The 20369-nt window shown below is 36.0% G+C and overlaps 2 protein-coding genes across 5 annotated transcripts; both read left to right on the plus strand.

Moving 5' to 3' along the window:
• Positions 1–5625: 5625 nt before the first annotated feature.
• On the plus strand, positions 5626–13340 carry LOC107770136 (sister chromatid cohesion 1 protein 2). Of its 2 annotated transcripts, XM_075234590.1 has the most exons (13): positions 5626–5985; positions 7849–8134; positions 8266–8303; positions 8371–8414; positions 9005–9063; positions 9140–9681; positions 9900–10011; positions 10514–10650; positions 10727–11217; positions 11393–11429; positions 11543–11564; positions 11701–11833; positions 12584–13340. In XM_075234590.1, the coding sequence occupies exons 1-13, from the start codon at positions 5862–5864 to the stop codon at positions 12704–12706; spliced, it is 2148 nt and encodes a 715-aa protein (XP_075090691.1). In that variant the 5' UTR covers positions 5626–5861; the 3' UTR covers positions 12707–13340. The 2 variants fall into 2 exon arrangements, 1 of the variants encoding a protein (XP_075090691.1); XR_012701323.1 differs by lacking the exons at positions 11393–11429; positions 11543–11564 and having other exon boundaries at positions 10727–11232; positions 11671–11833.
• An 839-nt stretch (positions 13341–14179) lies between these two features.
• On the plus strand, positions 14180–20227 carry LOC107770159 (COP9 signalosome complex subunit 3). 3 transcript variants are annotated; one of them, XM_016589434.2, is made up of 11 exons: positions 14180–14585; positions 15160–15275; positions 15373–15619; positions 16155–16212; positions 16341–16430; positions 16907–16972; positions 18417–18506; positions 18676–18834; positions 18912–19033; positions 19703–19775; positions 19838–20227. In XM_016589434.2, exons 1-11 carry the CDS (start codon positions 14389–14391, stop codon positions 19904–19906), a joined length of 1287 nt encoding a protein of 428 aa, XP_016444920.1. In that variant the 5' UTR covers positions 14180–14388; the 3' UTR covers positions 19907–20227. The 3 variants fall into 3 exon arrangements, with proteins under 3 accessions (XP_016444920.1, XP_016444927.1, XP_075090692.1); XM_016589441.2 differs by having other exon boundaries at positions 19703–19752; XM_075234591.1 differs by lacking the exon at positions 19703–19775.
• Positions 20228–20369: the final 142 nt, after the last annotated feature.

Below are 20369 nucleotides of genomic sequence, written 5' to 3' on the forward strand. Positions count from 1 at the left end.
ACTTTTAGTTCGAACTTTTAAATTCGAATAAAAAGACTTTCAGTAGTGGGGGTGTTATCTGGTTAAAAAATTTATTCAGCATAATATGAATTAGCCAAGCAAATAGATATGGAATAACGAGTAAATCAGGAAAAAAATAATAATATATGACTCTGCTTCTATCCAAAAGAAAGTCCTAATTGCTAAAAAAATTCTTTGACTTTATTAAATCAGAAAAAGGAAAAAGAAGCATGACTATGAGCTTCTATACAAAAGAAAGTCCTAATTGCCAAAAATATTCTTTGAATTTTCACTTGATTTTTGATATCTATGTAGATTTTTTTACTTTTAGAGCTCTACCCCTATACCTTTAGTTGTGGACGATTTTCTTTTTTTATCTATCCCGTCATAATACTTCTTGGTTTATTTCTCAAAGTTTTAGTGTTCTTTTCCTTGAGAATAAAGAAATTTATTTTATATCACCCAAAAAACTTATGTCGGACATCCTTTTCTTCTTTCGGAAGCATTGCGTGTTCTAAAATAATAAAATCAATATACATATTACTGTTATAAATAAAGATTATAAAAGAAATAAACTATAGACAAATATAGAGGAAGATTAATATTTTATTCAACTTTCAAAATTATGTTCATAATGAACTGAAAACTCCTTTATTTATAGAAGAAAGGAAGCAGCTGCGATACTTTTTAGGAAGCAGGTGCAAGGCTTTTTTTTAGCTGCTTGTAAGCTGTCTGCATGAGCTGCTTGCAACCTACATGTTTAATAAGAAACTGTTGCAAATTATTTCATTGAGTTGCTTGCAACCTGCCTGCATGAGCTGCTTGTAAGCTGTCTGCATGAGTTGCTTGCAACCTGCCTGTTTAATAAGAAGCTGAAATCATTTCATTGAGTTGCTTGCAACCTGCCTGTATCAGCTGCTTGTAGATAAATTTCAATAAAGTACTAAATGGATAATCTTATTCGGGAAGATTATCTATAGCGGAGTAATGAATGGACATCCACAATATAATATTTTTATAATATTCCCCCTTGGATGTTCATTAAAAGATAATGTGTCTCGTTAAAACCTTACTAGAAAAAATCCAGTGGGAAAAAATCTAGTGGAGGAAAAAGAGTACACATATTTAGTAATACGTATTTCTAGCTGCCTCATTAAAAACCTTTCAAGAAAACCCCCATGGGAAAAAACCTTAGTAAGGAAAAAAGAGTACAATGCGTATTTCACTCCCCCTGATGAAAATCTTGTTTCAAATATTTGAGTCTCCGCATTCCAATCTTATATACCATCTTCTCAAAAGTTGAAGTTGGCAAATACTTAGTGAACAAATCTGTCGGATTGTCATTTGAACGGATTTGTTGCACATCAATGTCACCATTTTTCTGAAGATCACGTGTGTAGAATAATTTTGGTGAAATGTGCTTCGTTCTATCTCCTTTTATAAATCCTCACTTTCATTGGGCTATGCATGCAGCATTGTCTTCGTATAAAATTGTGGATCTTTTATCACATTCCAAATCACATTTTTCTCGAATGAAATGAATCACTGATCTCAACCATACGCATTCCCTACCGGTTTAAAATCGAGCTTTATGGGGATCAGTATCGCAATATATGCTTAATCCCATTCCAATGTCTCCGTGTAGGAGAAGAGCTATATCTTGCTAGTAAATTAACAGAAAATGCTATGTCAGTCCTTGTAGCATTAGCAAGATATATAAGTGCACCAATTACACTGAGATAGGGTGTTTCAGGACCAAGGAGTTCCTCATCCTCTTCTGGAGGTCGGAACGAGTCCTTATTCACTTCAAGTGATCGAACAATCATTGGTGTACTCAATGGGTGCGCTTTGTCCATGTAAAAGCGTTTTAAGACCCTTTATGTATAGGCAGATTGATGGGTAAAGACCCCGTCTGCTAAATGTTCAATTTGCAGACCAAGACAAAGTTTTGTCTTTCCAAGATCTTTCATCTCAAATTTTTTCTTAAGATATTCAATTGCCTTTTGGAGCCCTTCTGGAGTTCCAACAAGATTTATGTCATCAATATAAACATCGAGTATAACAAATTCTGATGCTATTTTCTTTATAAAAATACATGGACAAATAACATCATTTATGTAACCCTCTTTCAAAAAATATTCACTAAGGCGATTATACCACATGCGCCCAGATTGCTTTAAACCGCACAAAAATCTTTGTAATCTGATTGAATACATTTCCTGAGATTTTGAATTTGCTTCAGGCATTTTAAATCCTTCAGGGATCTACATATATAATTAATCAAATGAGTCATATAGGTTATGACTTACATTTAAATGGCATGACATCTTCAGGTGTCTGGACTACAGGTCCAATCCTCACAATCTTTTACAATATTGTGCACTATATTGTATCAAATATATCGTCGGCGATCATTTTGTATCAATTCGCAAGCGACATAACTTGTTGAGATTTCATCACTTTCTTTATTTTTAGGTACCTGAACTTCTTCTAGAGTTTCATGAAATGTTATGTTGTGGGCTCTTCCAGAGCTTATTTCTTCCTTATTATGATCATTTTGATCATTTGCTCCTATTTTTTTCAAGGATTATTACCTTTGGAACCGATTGATCTACCATGCTTCATGCGTACAGTTAACTCTATCCTTCAGGGACTTTAATTTTAATAGGAGCATTTGCAGCTAAAATATGATATTTAATCTTGGATCAGCAAATGATTCTGGAATTTGACTTGAATTATCTTCTAAGCAAGGATCATATTAATGATAATTCGATTCATATAGCATATTTTTCAGCTATTTTATTCCATCCCCCGAATGTTAGAAAAACTAACTCATATTCCCAATCTTCTTTGGGAAACATATCTTTGTGCATTGTGGTAGAGAAATTAATCATATACCACACATCAAAAGTTATTAGATAGTAAAAATATTTGGTTTTTGATCCTAAACCAATTGTGAGGGGAGGACTTATCATATTTTGTTGGTCTGATGCATATAAGTGTTGTTGTATGCAATTTAGAAAATCTTAGACTAACACATGAGGCTTTGTTCTCATAAGCAATAGTTTAGCCATTAATAGGAGGTATTTAATGCTAAACTAGCTTGGATATAAACCAGCATCATCAAGATGAACTATCTTGATTTCATAATCTGAAAATTATGCTCTTAATTGAGAAAGGCAATTTCAAATGTCAAACTGCAGGTTGACAATAAACATACATGTAACCATCGCATATATGCATCTATAAGTGGTTTACATGATAGGTAAATGTGCCCATATTCACCTTTTATATATTCCAGAATTCAGGGATTTTAGTCCCAATTTTAGCTGGTATAATCAATTTATTACGAGAACAAGCAACACAAGAGAATTCTTGAAGAATCTTCTAGTTCTTCAGTATATGCTTATCTAAATTCTCAAATGGCTCATTTAAAAATGACAAATGAAAAATTCAAGTTTATCATGACACGTGCTATCTCTAAGTAAACTTCTGGTTTACTATGGCATAAACTTTTGCATCAGTAAATTTCTAATTTACTGTGGCTACTTTTGTATCAGTAAATTTCTGGTTTACAGTAGCTACTTTTGCCTCAGTAAAACTTCTGGTTTACTGTGACCACTTTTGCATTAGTAAACTTCTGGTTTACTGTGATATATGATATAGTACAAATTGAAGAAGAAGGCGGGTCACTTCTCACATACATATTATTTTACCTTCTATAACTTATCTTCATTGTAACCATAACAAGCCTAAATTATCACTTCTAGTGATTATCAAAATTTAGTTACAATGAGATATATGAAACATAGCCGCTTCTGGTGGCCGTACTCTGCTGGAGTTCAAGTGAACCATGAAGTTAAGTCACAACGAGACTTAGGAAATATTACCACTGTTGGTAATTATATATTTGTCATAAACTCTGCTGGAGTTTAGATGGATCTGGCATTGTTATTCACCTTTTAATCCTTCACTAAACGATCAAGGAGGAAAATAAGTACAAAAATAGCAATTGTATAAGTATACATAGTCCCCAACTGTTTGCCACATAAACTACATGTGTAGTCTCGCGACCATATAATAGCTTAAGTAAAATTATTTTTTCTTTCCAATTTTGCGAGACCGCATCCAAGTAAAATGACATCTGCATCATTAGTTGGCAAGAAAGACGTGATGAACATGCATGATAAACATATATTTAGAAAAAGAAACTTCGTACCTTGGAGTATTTGCTTGAGATGGCACAATCTCGTGCTAATAACGTGTAATAAAATAAAAACTATAAAAGAAATAAACTGAAGACAAGTATAGAGGGAGATTGATATTTTATTCAACTTTCAAAGTTATGTTCATAATGAACTGAAAACTCCTCTATTTATAGAAGAAAGGAAGCAGTTGCGAGGCTTTTCAGGAAGCAGCTGCAAGGCTTTTCTTTAGCTGCTTGTAAGTTGTCTGCATGAGCTGATTGCAACCTGCATGTTTAATAAGAAACTGTTGCAAATTATTTCATTGAGTTGCTTGCAACCTGCCTGCATGAGGTGCTTGTAAGCTGTCTGCATGAGCTGCTTGCAACTTGCCTGTAACCTGCCTGTTTAATAAAAAACTACTGCAAATTATTTCATTGAGTTGCTTGCAACCTGAATACATCAGCTTCTTGTAGATAAATTTTAATAGAGTATTAAATGGATAATTTTTTTCAGAAAAATTATTTATAGTGGAGTATTGAATGGACATCCACAATATAATATTTTTATAAGAATTACAGGATTAACTCTTTTCTTTAACGGTAATAATATAATATAATTAGTCAATGATTCTGGAAGTGTACTAGGAATTGACAGAGGGTGGGTGATAAGGGTGTGTCAAAATGACACGTATTGCAGTCAAAAGATGAGCTGGCAAGCAGAGGATAAAAACATTTTCGAATCGGGTCAGAGCCCCGAAAAACACCGGACATCGAAGTTACCGTTTGCCCCAAAATAGATAAGCACAAACCTGTCTCTTTTTATTTACTGCCGATAAATCAGACAAATGAAAGAAAAAATTTCACTTTTCAAATTTAACCTTCCCTTTTCTCTTCAAAATTAAAATTCAGTGTGTTTAGTAGATGCCTAAATTAAAAAAAAATGTATACCAAGACAATAGTAGTTGTTTCATTGCATAAAAAAACAGTGAAGATTTAGACGACAAAAAACAGGAGTATCAAGTAGTATTATGGATTATTATCGAATTGAATGTCATTAGGGTTAATTATAAAAGCATTTAATACTCGATTTGTCACAAGTAAAAACAATTACTCCGTCCGTTTCAATTTATATAAATTTATTTCTTTTTTTATCCGTTCCAACAAATATGATTCTTTTCTAAATTTGAAAACAATTTAGCTTAAACTTTCAATTCACCCTTAATGAGAAACTTTAATAACCACCCAAATACTCTAAATCTCTTTTGACTTGTTTAGGATCATAAATTACAAAAATTTTATTTTTTCTTAAACTTCATACTCAGTTAAATAAGTTCACATAAATTAGAGCGGATATTTATTTTAGTACAGAAAAGAGCGAAAGAAGGTCAATATCGTCATGTTGGGTCTTTTTGGTTCGAAAAATGAAATCAACAAAAAATTGGGAGACTTCTCTGACACACTACCAGGAACCATTTCCTTCTTCAAAACTCAACTCCTCCTCCTCCTCTTCCCTCTCTGTGTGAGACCCTTCGCAGCGGTTTTTCTCTTTTGAAATTTGAATATATCCACAGACTACACTTTGATTCATCTCCTACACATATTTATTTTAAGTGTAAAGGGGAGGCATTTGCTTCTCTCTTTTGCAATAGCAAATATAGGTAAAGAGACAAACAACATGTTTTACTCTCAGTTTCTACTTTCAAAGAATGGGGCTTTACGCACCATTTGGTTTGCTGCTCATTTTCATAAACGCCTCAAGAAGGACCAAGTTCAGCAAACCAACATCCCTTCTTCTGTTGGTACGTTTCCTTTTTCTCTGCTCTTTCCTTTCTCGTTTTTTTCCTTTTCATTTATAGAAAGAAGTTTAAAAGTAGTCTTTTAACATTGCTGGTTTTTTTTAACCCTTTTAGTAAAGGATTTAAGCCATGTACACTGACAGTTTAACGATTTTTTTACACCATCAGTGTAATTTAAGCTGTTATAGCGAGTTATCTACCGTTTATGCTAGTTTACGAATCAATGTTATTAAATAAAGTTACTTCCAATTACCTTTTAAATGACGTGATGGTGTAGATATTTCTTACACTCTCGGTGTTTACAACTTAAAACTCTAATTTTTATTGGTGTTCCGCTGAATTAGTTAAAAAAAAGTAGTTTGTTTATATTGGTGTTGAATGCACAGTTCATGTAATTTGTTTGTGTGTCCCAAATAGCAGCTTATTTTCTGTACCCATTGTGTTGTATGTTTATTTACTCTCAAAATCGGATAACAATTGAATTTGTTAGTGGTTTAAAAGATAATGCGGATTAACTTGATACAAAGCGATAAATAAGATTGCAATTGAAATAAATAATGATAAATTAACCGTAAAACCACAAGAAATGCATGATTTCGGCTTAGGAAAGCAGGCCACCCTTGAATTTAATGCACTTTATTTGACACCAAAATATCAAAGAGCAAGAACTTAGAGAATGTATTGCTTATCAGTGTATATTACATTGCCCCTTATGATTTGTCAAGTCCCCTTTATATATTAGGGGAGATCTACCTTTTAAAAAGGTATTATTTTATTGTTCTATAAAAGGCAAAAGTCCTTGATTTGCTTACCGTTGGTTCCCTTTTTGAGTCGTTCCGTGATTTGTACCATAATGATTGGTTAATGGCGAGAATTACGGACCCTTGTCAGATGAGTTGGCAAAGCTTTCTTCGAGACCGCTAGAAACATGACCGGTTACGCTTTCGGTTAACTCGAGGGCAAATCTGATGGTTTCGATGGCTAATTTCGACAATGCTTTGGGTTCGATCTCAATCACCATATTTCGATCTTGGCTGATTGTGTCGGATGTTAGATCGATTTTCAAGCTCGACCTTACCCGATCACAGATATTTTGACCCCGGCCTAATCAGGGAGTCTTGGAAGCTCGATCGAATATCGAGCTCGGTTTTACCCGTATACAATGTTAATCAGTACATTGAATAAGCCTTCTAATACCGGAGTATGGTATGGGCAGTTGTTCCTAAATTGTGTGCTAGCAGTACATTTTGTCATTCATTTTTGTAATTTTGGCCAGGAAGGTGAATTGGATTCAATTCTCATACTGGTTATTCGGATATTTCACAGGATTCAATTGTGTCATACTGGTTATTCGGATATTTCACATAGTTTGTGACCTAATATGTTTTAGGGGCAACGAATGCTATAGTTATAACAGACTTCGCAAGACACTGTAAAAAAATTGTAAATACACGGAAAATAAGAATGTCCTCCAAGCCAGGGGAAAAAGTTTCTGGGCATTACATTGCAGTGTGAACGTTTACTTCAAAATTGGGTGATAATCGCTGATGTTAAATGTTAAATCTCTAGAATTCCTTGGATGAGATTTCGGTATGGGGTTTTATTTATTTATTTTTTTTTGTGTTAAATCTCTAGAATTCCTTGGATGAGATTTCGGTATGGTGTTTTTTTTTTTTCAATTTACATCTTCACGATTTGCTGTGTCTGTATGTAATCAAATGCTCATTGCATCTTTTTGATTTCAGATTCTTGTTGCTGTTTGATTGGGGCACTAAATTGTAGCACCTAAAAGTAGTTCTTAAAAGTGTTAACAATTACTTGACTGATTTTGTTTTTGCCTCATTTACTGCTTTTGTTTCTTTTCAGATAAAATTCTGAAGGATGGAGCTCCTGTGGTTACTTACAGAATTTTAGGTCCCCTGCTCCTGGGTGTGGTGAGAATATACTCGAAGAAAGTAGAATATCTTCTACATGATTGTAATCATTTTCTTGTTAAACTTGGTGATTTTGCAACTCACAAGAGATCAACAAGCAAACTATCAGCTCTCAGGATTGAGGGTCTGCGTGCTCCTAACTGCTCTATCAAACGACCAAAGAAATTTGAACTGGATACTTTTGAATTGGAAGTCTTGGAAGATCAAAATGCAAGCAGGTGAAATATGTATACTGTGCTGTCAAGTGCCAATTTGTATATTTTGTTTTTCTTTTTTCCTTTCACGGTTTCCTGATTGTTTGTTTGGGGTTAATCATTTCAATCTTGGTTTGCAATATGCTGGTTTGAAGTGGTCATGTGGCATCTCGTGAAGAAATTATGCTTTCAGGTACTGCACATCTCTGTGTTTTTTCATCCGCGGGTACTTGGTTATAACTTTTCTGCTTTATGATCAGATGCTTGGAGAAGTGAGCAAACACGCTTTGGCTTATCTAGCAAGGTAATCGTTTAATTTATTATCACTTTTTGGTCTTTTAAAAGCATATTTCTCTGCACGTGGAACTACTAACTAGGTTTTATTTCTAAAGAAGAAGGCAGAATACCTCACTTTCTGCTTTCTATTCACTAATATCACTTTTACGCTTGGCAAGAAATACTTCTGTTCCTTGGATATTCAGTGGTTCTTGTTAAACTCTTTGCCAGGACAAAAAATTAGAGGATTACTAGATCACCTGGATTGTTGTAGTGTATATTATCGTATCAGTTTACTATTTGTAGATTGTTGTGTGCAAACTGGTCAGTGTGATTTGTACTTGTCAAGATATTTCATTTATTAAAGTAATTGCTTTTCTTTGAACATGTACCGGAAAGTGTTAGTGGTGCCTGTGTTCAATTTGAGGAAATAATTTGATTGATCAAGCTGCTAGTTTCTAATGGTACTTGAATAAGAGAGAGTTTAGTGCTGGTCACCTTTATTAGTTTTTTCTAATGATGTCATGAGTTGCTTGGAATTTCTCCTTAACTACTTCCTTGTCTTTTTCTTTTCAATGGATTTTCTTGCATACATGACAATTAAGCTGCTTCTTACAGAACGAAGAAGATGTCTCTCGTTCAGAGTCTTTGACCACAGATCACACTCCAGTTAGAGAGTATGCTCTGATTCTATACTTCTCTTAATAAACATTGTAGTTCTAGTGCTAAGAGTGTTAACTTTTCATGGTGTAGCGTATGTTCACCTCATCTGATGGACAAAGATGTTCACTTCCGCCCATCACTTGGCTCAGGCCACTCGGCAGCGCTGTGGCACCTTAATGGGACTAGGTTCTCCTTAGAAGAGCGCTTTGAACCTATGACATTTGGGGACCTTGATTTTCAGATGACCTCTGATAAGACAGCTGATCACCAGACTGATGAGCAGATGAAAGAGTCTAATGCTGGGAACTTGGTAAATGAGGAGCACTTTTTTGAAAAGAGGTCATCATTGGAAGAACACGCAGAACCAATGATTATCGTAGACACTGAAGCAGGAACCAATATTAGTCAACAATCTGAGAAAATTCGTCAGCCAATTGGGCTCTTAAAACACCCTGATACAGGAGGGGATTTAGATGATGAAGGACCCGCAGGCGTTGGTGAATCATTTTCCGTGGAAAAGCAACAAAAGAAAAATGCTGAAGCATCTTCCTCTAGAAAAGGGAAGGATCGGACTGAACATGATCGTTCAGTGTCCCTCTGTATTGATGTACACCCAGAGATCAAGCTCTCAGGTGATTAAAATTGCATTATGTGCCCCCCCCCCCCCCCCCCCCCCCCCCCAAAAAAAAAAATATCAAAGGAAAAAAGGAACCATAGTCCCCTTTTCAATTTTTTTTGGTAGCTTGTTGGGTACAAATCTAATTTTGTTCACTTTCGATACTTAAGCAGATAGGTTATGTTTCTTAACACAGCTTTGTTGTTTAACCAACAACACTTTCTTTCAATTCAGGATCTACATCACCAGATTTCATATCTGTTCGCACCCCAGCTACCAAAGAGCGTACTCGGATTTCAAGGAAGCGGAGGTGCATATTTGATGAATCTATCGTCATCCCAAACAAGTATGATCCTTCTTGTCTTTTTCAACCATTCAAGGTCTGCACTAAGACATCTTATGCAGGATAGATTCGCAGAGATGAGGCTTTTCATTCTGCGGTTCCGTTAGTACGATAACTGACAAAGATGTAGCAGTTTGGAAAGTGATTTTGGCATGTAGGATAATGGACAGTCATTATAGTTTCTTCTAGAGCTCTCAATTTCTTTAGATCTGGGCAGTTGTTGCCAGTGGCGTGTTGAGTTCTGTGTCTTAACATTTAAATGCTCTCTTTTCACACTTGTACTATTCATCTTATTGTGCTTATGTCATGCAGTCCTACAAGAGAGTTTTCAAATGAATCCTGTTTAATTGATAGTATGAAAATAATGATGTTGTGGATGCCCTCCATGAAAGCCGCTTTTTTGGTTTCTGCTGATGATTCTTCTTGTTGTAACCTTCTTTACAAAGTCTTGTTAAGTTCATTGCATATTTAGAAAAGATTGGTGTGACACAATCCAACCATGCAGGGTATACAAGCGCTGGATCGGTGATGCGAATGATTTGGTATGCAAGAGAAGAAAAGCCCCTCATACCAGTTATCTTGCACGGAAAGTGCATAAAATTTCCTCACTTCCTCAGAGTTTCGAGGAGCCTTTAATTCCTTGTGAGTAAGCTTTTCGATGCTGCTGCTGCCATTTCCGTGTTTTACGAAACTTAACTAACCAACCATGGCAATGCAGGTGGTGATTCAATTGATATTATATCTGCAATTTGCAAAATTAGATCAACAAGGGATGGGCCTGCTGAAACAGTAGAAGTTCCTCCGCATGAGGAAATACCAGGTTCTCCTAATACACTCAGATATGGGGAACAAATACCTGGTTCTTCTGCAACATCTATGCAGGAGGACATACCCATTGCTCCATTGTCATCTCTGCGTGAGGACATACCTGAATCTCCTGGTAAACTCAGATGTGAAGAACAAATACCTATTGCTCCTGCACCACCTCTGCATGTGGGTATACCAGAATCTCCTAATACACTCAGATATGATGGTGAACAGACACCTATTGCTCCTGCAACACCCGTCACTGGCTCAAGCTCGTTGAGATTTCATGACATGCAAGGAATTTCTAGATCACACAACGAACCAGCAAGTTCAACTGAAAGCACAAAAGAAGGAGCACCCCAAATGGAGGATCAAGAGTTGGAGATGGATTTGATGGATGAGGTATAACATGATTGAGTAGTCCGATTCCCGACTTGAGTGCAGGAGATTGTGTTGAGTTATAGAAGTGCATTGTAAAGATTAATCTGTTGTTTGTTTCATCAGAATGTGTTGTCGTCCATATCTGTTATTTTAATGCTAATAAGCGCTAACTGTTGCAAATGCCCTCTTTCTTCAGGAGATAAATTCATCTGAAGGGGATATCTCAGAAAAATGTAAGACAGTACTGGCCTTTTTAGGTTTTTTGGAGGGTAGGGGGTAATATGATCTAGTGGATCATAATACTTTAGTTGGATGCCATTCTTATAAGTTCTTGTTTTGGTTGCAGATAAGTTTTCCTTGAGAACAAGGTATGATGAATGGGGGATCTCACTGCCAGTTTATTCCCCCTACCCCTATCTTTTTGTTACAACTCCCAGAATCTTGCCGAAGATTTCTTTCTTCTGCTTTTGCTAGAGATTCATTCTGTTGCTTTCTTGCATGCAGAAAAGTTGCCAGATTTCTGCTTGAAAACTTTCTTTCTCGAAAGGGCAAGGAGAAAGTAGAAGTTGTTAACTTGTCCTCCCTTCTGCAGGGGAAAACAAAGAAACAGAGTTCAAGGGCATTCTACGAGATACTGGTATTGTTTCTGGCATCCATTAAGCTTTTTAAATCTTTCAAGTTTTGGTACATACATTAAAGAGCTTTCGAGCAGGAGTTCGTGTCCCTTCTGTCGATCAGCTGTCTGTACTCGATTCATTCTGTTCATGTTCCTCTCCTTAACTTTTCCAAACCATTTAACTTGTTTATTGGTACCTCTGTATGTGCTTGCTTCACTTGTAGCCGTTCTAAACCTTTTCTCTTAACCTCTTTTATGGAGAAAAGGGTTTCTTGGAGTGTTCTTTCTTTTATTTTTGTTTGCATCTTTTGGTGTTTAGTGACGTGGTCTTCCAGCAGCTAAGATCCTCACAATAGCATTCAGCAAATGATAATTCATAGCTAGAATTGAGGTGGTAATTGAATCTGAAGTCGTGAGAGTCCCATTTGGATCACTTCTTTTGAGCTCCATACTGGTGCTTAAACCAGATGTCCTTATTTCTATTATGGTTGGAAAATCATCTGCCTACTTATTCTTGAAAGATTTGCACCTATAGAGCACATGTAAAGCACCGTTGGGTTGCACACACAGCAGATCTCTCTCTATCTATACTTATTCTTAACTATTCTTGACGTGAGTGTCCGTGTTCTTTGCGTACGAGCAGCTTACCAAATGCTAATGTCAGATAGGGTGGATATGTAGTTATATATTTGTCTTTGTATATATCTGGACACAATGCGATATGCACATAGACATATTGTGTATTAATTACTATGCTGAATTTTCTTACAGGTTCTGAAATCAGGAGGATGGATAGACGTGCGACAGGATGATGCCTATAGTAGCATTCTTTTGCGAGAACTTCCTAGACTAAAGCAGACATTTGAAGCTAAGGGCATCCACTCAAAGTCCTGATCTGTAACTATCTTAACATAGGTTGCAGTGTGGGTAAATAGTAGTGCAGGAAACGATCACATGCTTACGCCTTTTCTTAGAGCAGTGTATGTAAAGAGTAGTAGATGGATCAATCACTTGCATATTCCTTTTTGCAAGTACCTGATTCTCTTTAGAGTCTGTAGTTGGGTGAGTAGGAGGATATAGAGTGAAAGAGGAAGGAACAGTGACAGATTGCATCGTGCTCTGTGCTTGGCTCTTTCACTTGGGAGAAGTGAATTCAACAATCTCCTATGAGTAGAGTTGGATTATTGTAAATTATCATGTGTAGGATCTTCTAACTTATGAATGGTATAAAAAAAAAAAAAAAAAAAAAAAAAAAGGAAGGGTCGGACTACAAGGGTCTATTGTACGCAGCCTTACCCTGCATTTCTGCAAAATGCTGTTTTCACGGCTTGAACCAGTGACCTCCTGGTCAAATGGCATCAATTTTACCTGTTACGCCAAGGCTCCGCTTTTAACTTATGAATGTAAATTTCGGAAAAATTACTTGAATTTGTTGTCAATAATTGTGTAGCACTTTGACAAGTACTGATAGCTACTGCACCTACTAATAGTGATGGATTACTGGAATTATTGTGTACATTTGAATGAGTAATATCGATGGATTCTAAACTTCTAATAGTAGTTGGAGTGAGATCTACATATATTGAACGGTAAAATAAGCATTTTACAGCAGGTTAAAACTACTGAAAAATACAACTTAAAAATAAGAAAATCGTGGATCCTAGTTATAAACAAACAGGGTTTTGGGGTTTGGTACTATGTGGCATGAAGTAGTGTGTTAAGTCTTGAATATTTTGATCGTCATGACTAGTGTCTATGGGGGCATTTAATAAATTTTTGGGTAGAGATTTAAAACATTTCGTCATTAAGGTTTTGGTCATATTACTTTGTCATAATCTTAATTTGAGACTTTCTGGAATTGCTATCGTACCTAAGGTTTAGTTGTGCTTTAAAAAGCTAAATAACCGACTATGAAACTAGAAGCAAATTCTTATTACTATATGTTAATTTTCTAAACGAGACATTATAAGATCTTTATGCCAAGCATGTATTGAGGTGCTTATAGAAAAGTTTAGAAGATATTTCCTAATTGCTCTATTAAAAAAAATAAAAAATTATCAATTCATTAGCATTTCTAGTTAGTAATCTACCATTTCGAAATTATGTTAATTGATAGACTTTTAGGTTGATCTAAGCATCTCGAATCCCATAAACTCACGTTTTATCCACAAAGTGATCAATTTGTGGTTAGATATTTCTTGGCAATCAAGTGTTTCACGAAGATCCATTATATTGTTTCACATGGATCAAATACATCACAACTAAGTCTTTATCATTCAATATCAGATTAATATAATGATACTCATAATTGATTAATAAAATTATTTTTCTCTTTAAAAAAAAGGTTGATCTAAGCATTATCATAACTTCAAGAATAAAAAGAAGTTTTATACATGCTTAAAAATAGTTATTCAAGTAGCTTTCTCTTTTTTTTTCGTTCTTCATTTTGGGTGGGTATTGTTTAAGGCCCAATCGTAGCCTCGGTCCTTAAGAATCACAGAAGTTAAAGAAACAAGAATCCGCTGATATCGTCCTTTAATCAGTTCGTTGCATAGCTCGGTTGTGTGTAAGAAGAGATGAATCTGAACATGAATTCAGTAGAATCACTGGTGGCTCAAATCCAAGGGCTATCGAGCAATCCATCAGACGTAACTCAGCTCCACAACTTCCTCAAACAATCGGAAGAGCTTCTCCATTCCGACTTCGCTCGTCTGTTCTCTTCGCTCGCTGAACTTGACCCCAACACTCACTCCCTCGGCTTCCTCTATATCCTGTAAACTTCCCTTTTTCCTTTTTATCTTTTACTATGTGTTTATTCCCAAGTTTTAGGGTTTATGAGGATTCCCTTATTAATTTTGGATTTGAGGCACACTTGATTAATTAGTTGATTACATAATCTTTAATATCACAGAATTTAACCATCTGTGGAATAAAGCGCAGTGTGTGTTTAACAGCAATATTGCAGGCATTGTTCCCTCAACTTTCAGTTTATTGCACTATGTCGCTAAAACTAGAGTTCTAACTTGAAGTCACTATACTACTTTTTGTAACCAGAAAGTCACTTAACTATGCCCAAGTGTCACAGAAAATCATTAGGAGGTAACAAAGGAGATATTTTATGTTATACTTAGGCAAAGTTGAATGACTCTTTGGCTGCAAAAAAAATTGTCTAGTGACTTTTTGTGATACTTGGGCAAAGTTGACTGTTCTTTTTCTTTGTTACCAAAAAAAAAAGTTTCGTGATATTTGTGCAATAAACAAAAAGTTGAGTCACTATAGGTGAAATTAACCCTTGTACTTTGTCTAGTGTGTTTTGCTCATATGGTTATGTTTGTTAACTATAACAGGGAGGCGTGCATGTCTTTCCCAGCTGCAAAGGAGCAAGTTAATGAATTGCTTGTTTCTGTCGTAAGATTTATCAATTCATGTGCTGCAGAGCAAATTCGTTTGGCGCCTGATAAATGTGAATTGCTTTGATCTCTGGAATAGGTTGTTTTTGGGAATATTCATGTTTATGGCATGAGTTATATTGAGGCTTGTATGTTATTTTGTGCTTGCAGTCATTTCTGTTTGTAAAAGGTTTAAGGATCAAGTTATATTGCTGGAAGCTCCAATTCGTGGTGTGGCTTCAATGCTGACTGCTGTTCGCAAACTGCAATCCTCATCTGAGCAATTGACGACATTGCATCCTGATTTTCTTCTTCTTTGCGTATTAGCAAAGTGCTATAAAACCGGAATCACTGTGCTGGAGGATGACATATATGAGATTGATCAGCCACGGGATTTTTTCCTTTATTGTTACTATGGGTCAGTAGCTTCAGCTTTGAGTTCATTTCGGTTGTGGTGGCTTTGTGTGTCCTTTCCCTTTTGCTAAAATTTCCCCTTTTCTTTTCTGGCCCTCGGTTCTGAACACGGTGGATAATGGGCCCCGTCTACTAAGGAAAAAATAATGTACTTCAGTCAATTATCTCCCAAAATATTTTTTGGTTCAACAATCTCCCAAAAGAATTTAATATTGCTCAAAATGGGTTTGTCATTCTCAGCTTTGGGCTTTGTTGCATTAACTTAAATAATGTGTTGGATGTGCTATGATATTGGAATTACTTATTTACCTCTGTCTCTCTTGACATTGTGTAGCTTCACAAGTTTCAACAACAAAGCTTTTAACACCCCCATCCTCAATCATGTGTTTTGCTGATGTCACCATTACTAGAGGACCTTCATTAAGTGCATCATGGCAAGGGGTGCTCCCTAATACATGATCTTTTAGTTACTCATGCAATATTTATGGATTTATGTCTTACAATTGTCGATATGTCTTATAATTTTGACATAACAACAGGGGGATGGTTTGCATTGGACAAAAGCAGTTCCGCAAAGCATTGGAACTCTTACACAATGTATGTGATTGTTTTCTCATTCCAATTTCTTTTGTTGGTATTTGCTTTTGTTTTTTCATAATCTCAAGTTACCTTACGTAGAATATGACTGTTAGTTTATGCTGATTCTTGCTGATATTTGCTTTTAGGTTGTGACAGCACCTATGTCTACTTTGAATGCAATAGCAGTTGAAGCTTACAAAAAGTACATTTTGGTTTCACTGATTCATGTTGGGCAGGTTCGTTTTTTCCCACTGTTTTTACTTGCTTTAAATTATATAATAATTTCTGTGAGCAATATACTATCTTGTTGAGACATCTCTGTTGGAGGGCAGTTTATAAGATTTATGTGGGTTCTTTTCTGAGGACGGAGCAGTCATCAAATGACAAATATAACCTTCTTTTTTCAGGACATGGTACTATTACTCATGTATCTTATTTAGGTGTAACAGAAAGAGTCATAATTTTGGTGCCTAGGGTAGTCTAGGGCTCTAGGCCATGTAGTGAGAACTGACTGGTGATTGGGTTGGATATGAAAACATGTTTTAGAAAATCTCATGTAAACACCACCTATCCACCTCACATCCTCATCGCCATTCTGCACACACGCACACACACCAATAAAAGAAAAAGAATCTGGGGGACCATGTTTGTGCTGTTCATCCTGCCTGGTTTTCATTGTCCTGATTAAATTGATGTTTACTTCTACTGGCAGTTCTCTATCAGTTTTCCGAAGTACACTTCGTCCGTGGCTCAAAGGAATTTGAAGACCTACGCTCAGGTAATTATGTCATTGTGCAAACATTGGATCCAAGTAGCAATGATCTGCTCGCAGCAAAATGAATGGAATTTGTGTTTTTTTCCTTGTTTGATTTTGGACAATGCAAGATCTGTTGAGCACACACAGTTGGTATTAGAAATGATGTATTGATCTGGGTGATGTTTCAAAATATAAGCATTGCATTTAAATCGGTATTAGTGGGGATAATTGAAACGAGAACATACAGCAAGTGCTTTCAAATTAACAACATTAAGTTAAACTGATGAAAATAAATTAAGGAGTTTGAAGAAGTGGCATCTTTTGTTGGCTCATGGCATTTAGGAAAACTGTGCTCGCTTGTATGTATAGCCAGTTCAAGTTATGAGACTTTCCTTTCAAATCATTATTGAGTTGGTATTGCAACAGCTTTAGGCAGTAGTCTTTTCTCTATTTGACGGTCAGTGGCCCTCCTAAAGGTAGTCTTGCTATAGCAAGCTGGAGGATGAGGGATAATGGGAGCAGGAATAAAGCAGCATGGGGAGCTAGTCTGCCATCCTTTTTTTGGACGAAATGAGAGATAGGAGGATATCTCAAGGAGTGAAAGCAGCTTAAGACCTTTAACACCTTGTGTTTTATTAATTATTTTTTTTGCTTTAAAGGAATAACTCATTTTTGGATAGGCTTGACAGGAGACCGAGAAAGTCTTTCGTACACGAGTACATATGCTTTGGCGCTATCTCGGTGATTAATACAATAAAAATTTGATTTATCAAAAAACAAACAAACAGGTGAGTGGTAGAAATCTGATTAGGGTATAAATGGAAAGAGATTAAACAGACAACAAGATCTAGGCCAATTCTCTAGCATGTATGCTCTTCTTGTGTAGAATATAACATGGACAAGATTATGCACTTCCTTTTTATGTACATTTAAGTTAATGATTCGGTTTGTTGGCATAGTCATTGCATGTAATGTTAGTTGATGTAGTGTGATTCAAATTTTACCAAGATGTTAATTAGGCAGTTAATGCAAGAAAAATAGATTGCTGGCTTTTGTTTTGTTTTGGAACACATTAAAACCTAAGTGAGTGGATTTTCAAAATACCAGCTAAATTAATTTTTATTTTTGTTGTAATCTGGCCTATTAACTGCTAATGACATCGGGAGAATCCTACGTTTCTTTTATGAAGTCTTATAAGGAGGACTAGTAAGCATACAGTTTCTTAAGTTTTTTGTCTGCCAAAATTGCTTAGTTGGTTTTCACTTTCCGCTTTGCAATTCTGACTTGTTAACCTTTATGGATATCGGAATTCTATTTTTGTTTCTTATAGTAAGATTTGTCACCTCTTATGCTAAGAGCAGGCTTTTACTTATAATTATTGTCTGTCTAAATAGCCTTCCGCTTTTCTGGGGAAAATTACACCTGGTATGATCTACTAATTTGTTTATTTTTCCCTTTTGAGCAGCCCTACCTGGAGTTGGCAAGTAGTTATGGCAGTGGTAAAATTGCTGAGCTTGAAACATTTGTTCAGACAAACAAGGAAAAGTTTGAAACTGTAAGTTCTCTGAGGTCACACTGGTGCATTTCTTTGTCTTAGAGGTGTTAAGATGAAAGCATGGGTGCATAGTAAAGCTCTCTTATCTGGTATCTCAGCTCATACTCCCCATGAGAGTCTATCTTTGGTGAAAGGTGTAAATTTCGATAATCCTTTCCTTATTTTTCAGGACAATAATCTTGGATTAGTGATGCAAGTAGTGTCTTCTATGTATAAGCGCAATATTCAGCGGTTAACTCAAACATACCTAACACTCTCCCTTCAAGATATTGCTAACACTGTCCAGCTAAGAGGCCCTAAAGAGGCAGAAATGCATGTGCTTCAGATGGTAGGTGGAGATCTACTGGGTTGTGTTAGTCTTCAAGGCTGAATCTTGAAATGTTGATGTTTTGCATTTGGTTACAGATTGAAGATGGTGAGATATATGCAACGATCAACCAGAAGGATGGTATGGTTAGATTTCTGGAGGATCCTGAGCAGTATAAAACATGTGGAATGATTGAACACATCGATTCATCAATTAAGAGGTGAGACTTATGTTATTTTGGTCATTGGAAATCGAGTTTCCAAGAATTTAATTTCCCTTAAGCAGCTCATTAGGTGATGTATCCTAATAATTGCACCTATGACTCTTAAGAACTTGATATGTTCTCATATTCCTTTTTAGATTACTTTCAGGATCAAGTCAATGTTTTTTCTTGTAATTAGGCTGTCATTTTTTCTGTTCAATGTGGTGGCGACTGCTACTGAATACTGATTGGCATTTAAAATACAGTTTAATCAGAACTTCCCAATAGATTTGGAATGAGGTTAATCTTCTGCATGTGGTACTAATGTTGGATGATATGATGTGTATAGAGGGATAACGATTTCCATCCATCACGTGTATATCTGCACCATTTGCCCACATAAGGAGGCATTTCTAAAGTTAGTGGGTAAGGGGAGGGCGATATTGAATTGAAATTTGCATCATTTACTGATAGTAGATTGAGGGTAAAGAATTTTCATCCGGCGCATAGGATGAGGTTTTTCTATCGACTTATGATACTCTTCGTCATAGACATCTCTCACCCTGCGTACGTATGTTTTGAAGAACCAACAATATGCGAATCCTGCTTATTATTAGTGTTCTTATCAATTGCTATACAAAGATATCTGAAACAGCAGTGATGTATGCCTTTTGTTTTCTATTGCAGAATTATGGTGCTGTCGAAAAAGTTGACTTCCATGGATGAACTTATGTCATGTGATCCTATGTACCTAGCAAAGGTAGATCTGTCACTAGCTTTGTAATTTTCTCTAAATTTAATTTGTGTATACTTGCTATGCAGGTTGGTAGGGAGAGACAGAGATTTGATTTTGATGATTTTGATAGTGTTCCTCAGAAATTCACCATCTGAGACAAGCAAAGTTCAGCTTCTGAGTAAATATGGCAAATGATGCTAGATCTGTTCATTTGAAGTATAAGCAAACTTTGTTTCCTGTGCCCCTCGCCAAAAGTAAGAAAATAGTTGTAGTTAACTCCTGGTTCAGTTAGTAAGTATCAAGCTTGTTTCCTCTGTCGCTTTGTCTCATTTTGTTTGGGCAGATTGCACTGCTTGCTCTAGTTTCTTTTGATCTGACAAGAAGGATACTTTCTCCTTGCAATAGGACCCTAGGACTAGGAGGATCAGATTCATTTGATGTTCTAGTAAATTTATCTCAAGTAGTAGTTTGCGGAATGGTTAAAGATCTGCCAGCTTTGGGTTACGACAGACATGGATAGCTCTTTCTTTTTATTTTATTTTTTGGGCAAGTTGAGATGAGTTGTCCCGACTAATTGTGAGTCGCGCTGCGCAGGGCCTTAAAGAGGAAGTGCTCTTT

The sequence above is a fragment of the Nicotiana tabacum genome, chromosome 17 (assembly GCF_000715075.1).
Source record: "Nicotiana tabacum cultivar K326 chromosome 17, ASM71507v2, whole genome shotgun sequence".
Lineage (NCBI taxonomy): Eukaryota > Viridiplantae > Streptophyta > Magnoliopsida > Solanales > Solanaceae > Nicotiana > Nicotiana tabacum.

What these genes read in the sequence shown, in the direction of transcription:
- LOC107770159 (XM_016589434.2), top strand. Translation starts at nt 14,389, where the DNA reads ATGAATCTGAACATGAATTCAGTAGAATCACTGGTGGCTCAAATCCAA. An exon ending in CTCGGCTTCCTCTATATCCT is followed by an intron (nt 14,586 to 15,159) that starts GTAAACTTCCCT and finishes TAACTATAACAG; the next exon opens with GGAGGCGTGCATGTCTTTCC. An exon ending in CATTGGAACTCTTACACAAT is followed by an intron (nt 16,213 to 16,340) that starts GTATGTGATTGT and finishes ATTTGCTTTTAG; the next exon opens with GTTGTGACAGCACCTATGTC.
- LOC107770136 (XM_075234590.1), top strand. Translation starts at nt 5,862, where the DNA reads ATGTTTTACTCTCAGTTTCTACTTTCAAAGAATGGGGCTTTACGCACC. An exon ending in CAACATCCCTTCTTCTGTTG is followed by an intron (nt 5,986 to 7,848) that starts GTACGTTTCCTT and finishes GTTTCTTTTCAG; the next exon opens with ATAAAATTCTGAAGGATGGA. An exon ending in AAGTTTTCCTTGAGAACAAG is followed by an intron (nt 11,565 to 11,700) that starts GTATGATGAATG and finishes TCTTGCATGCAG; the next exon opens with AAAAGTTGCCAGATTTCTGC.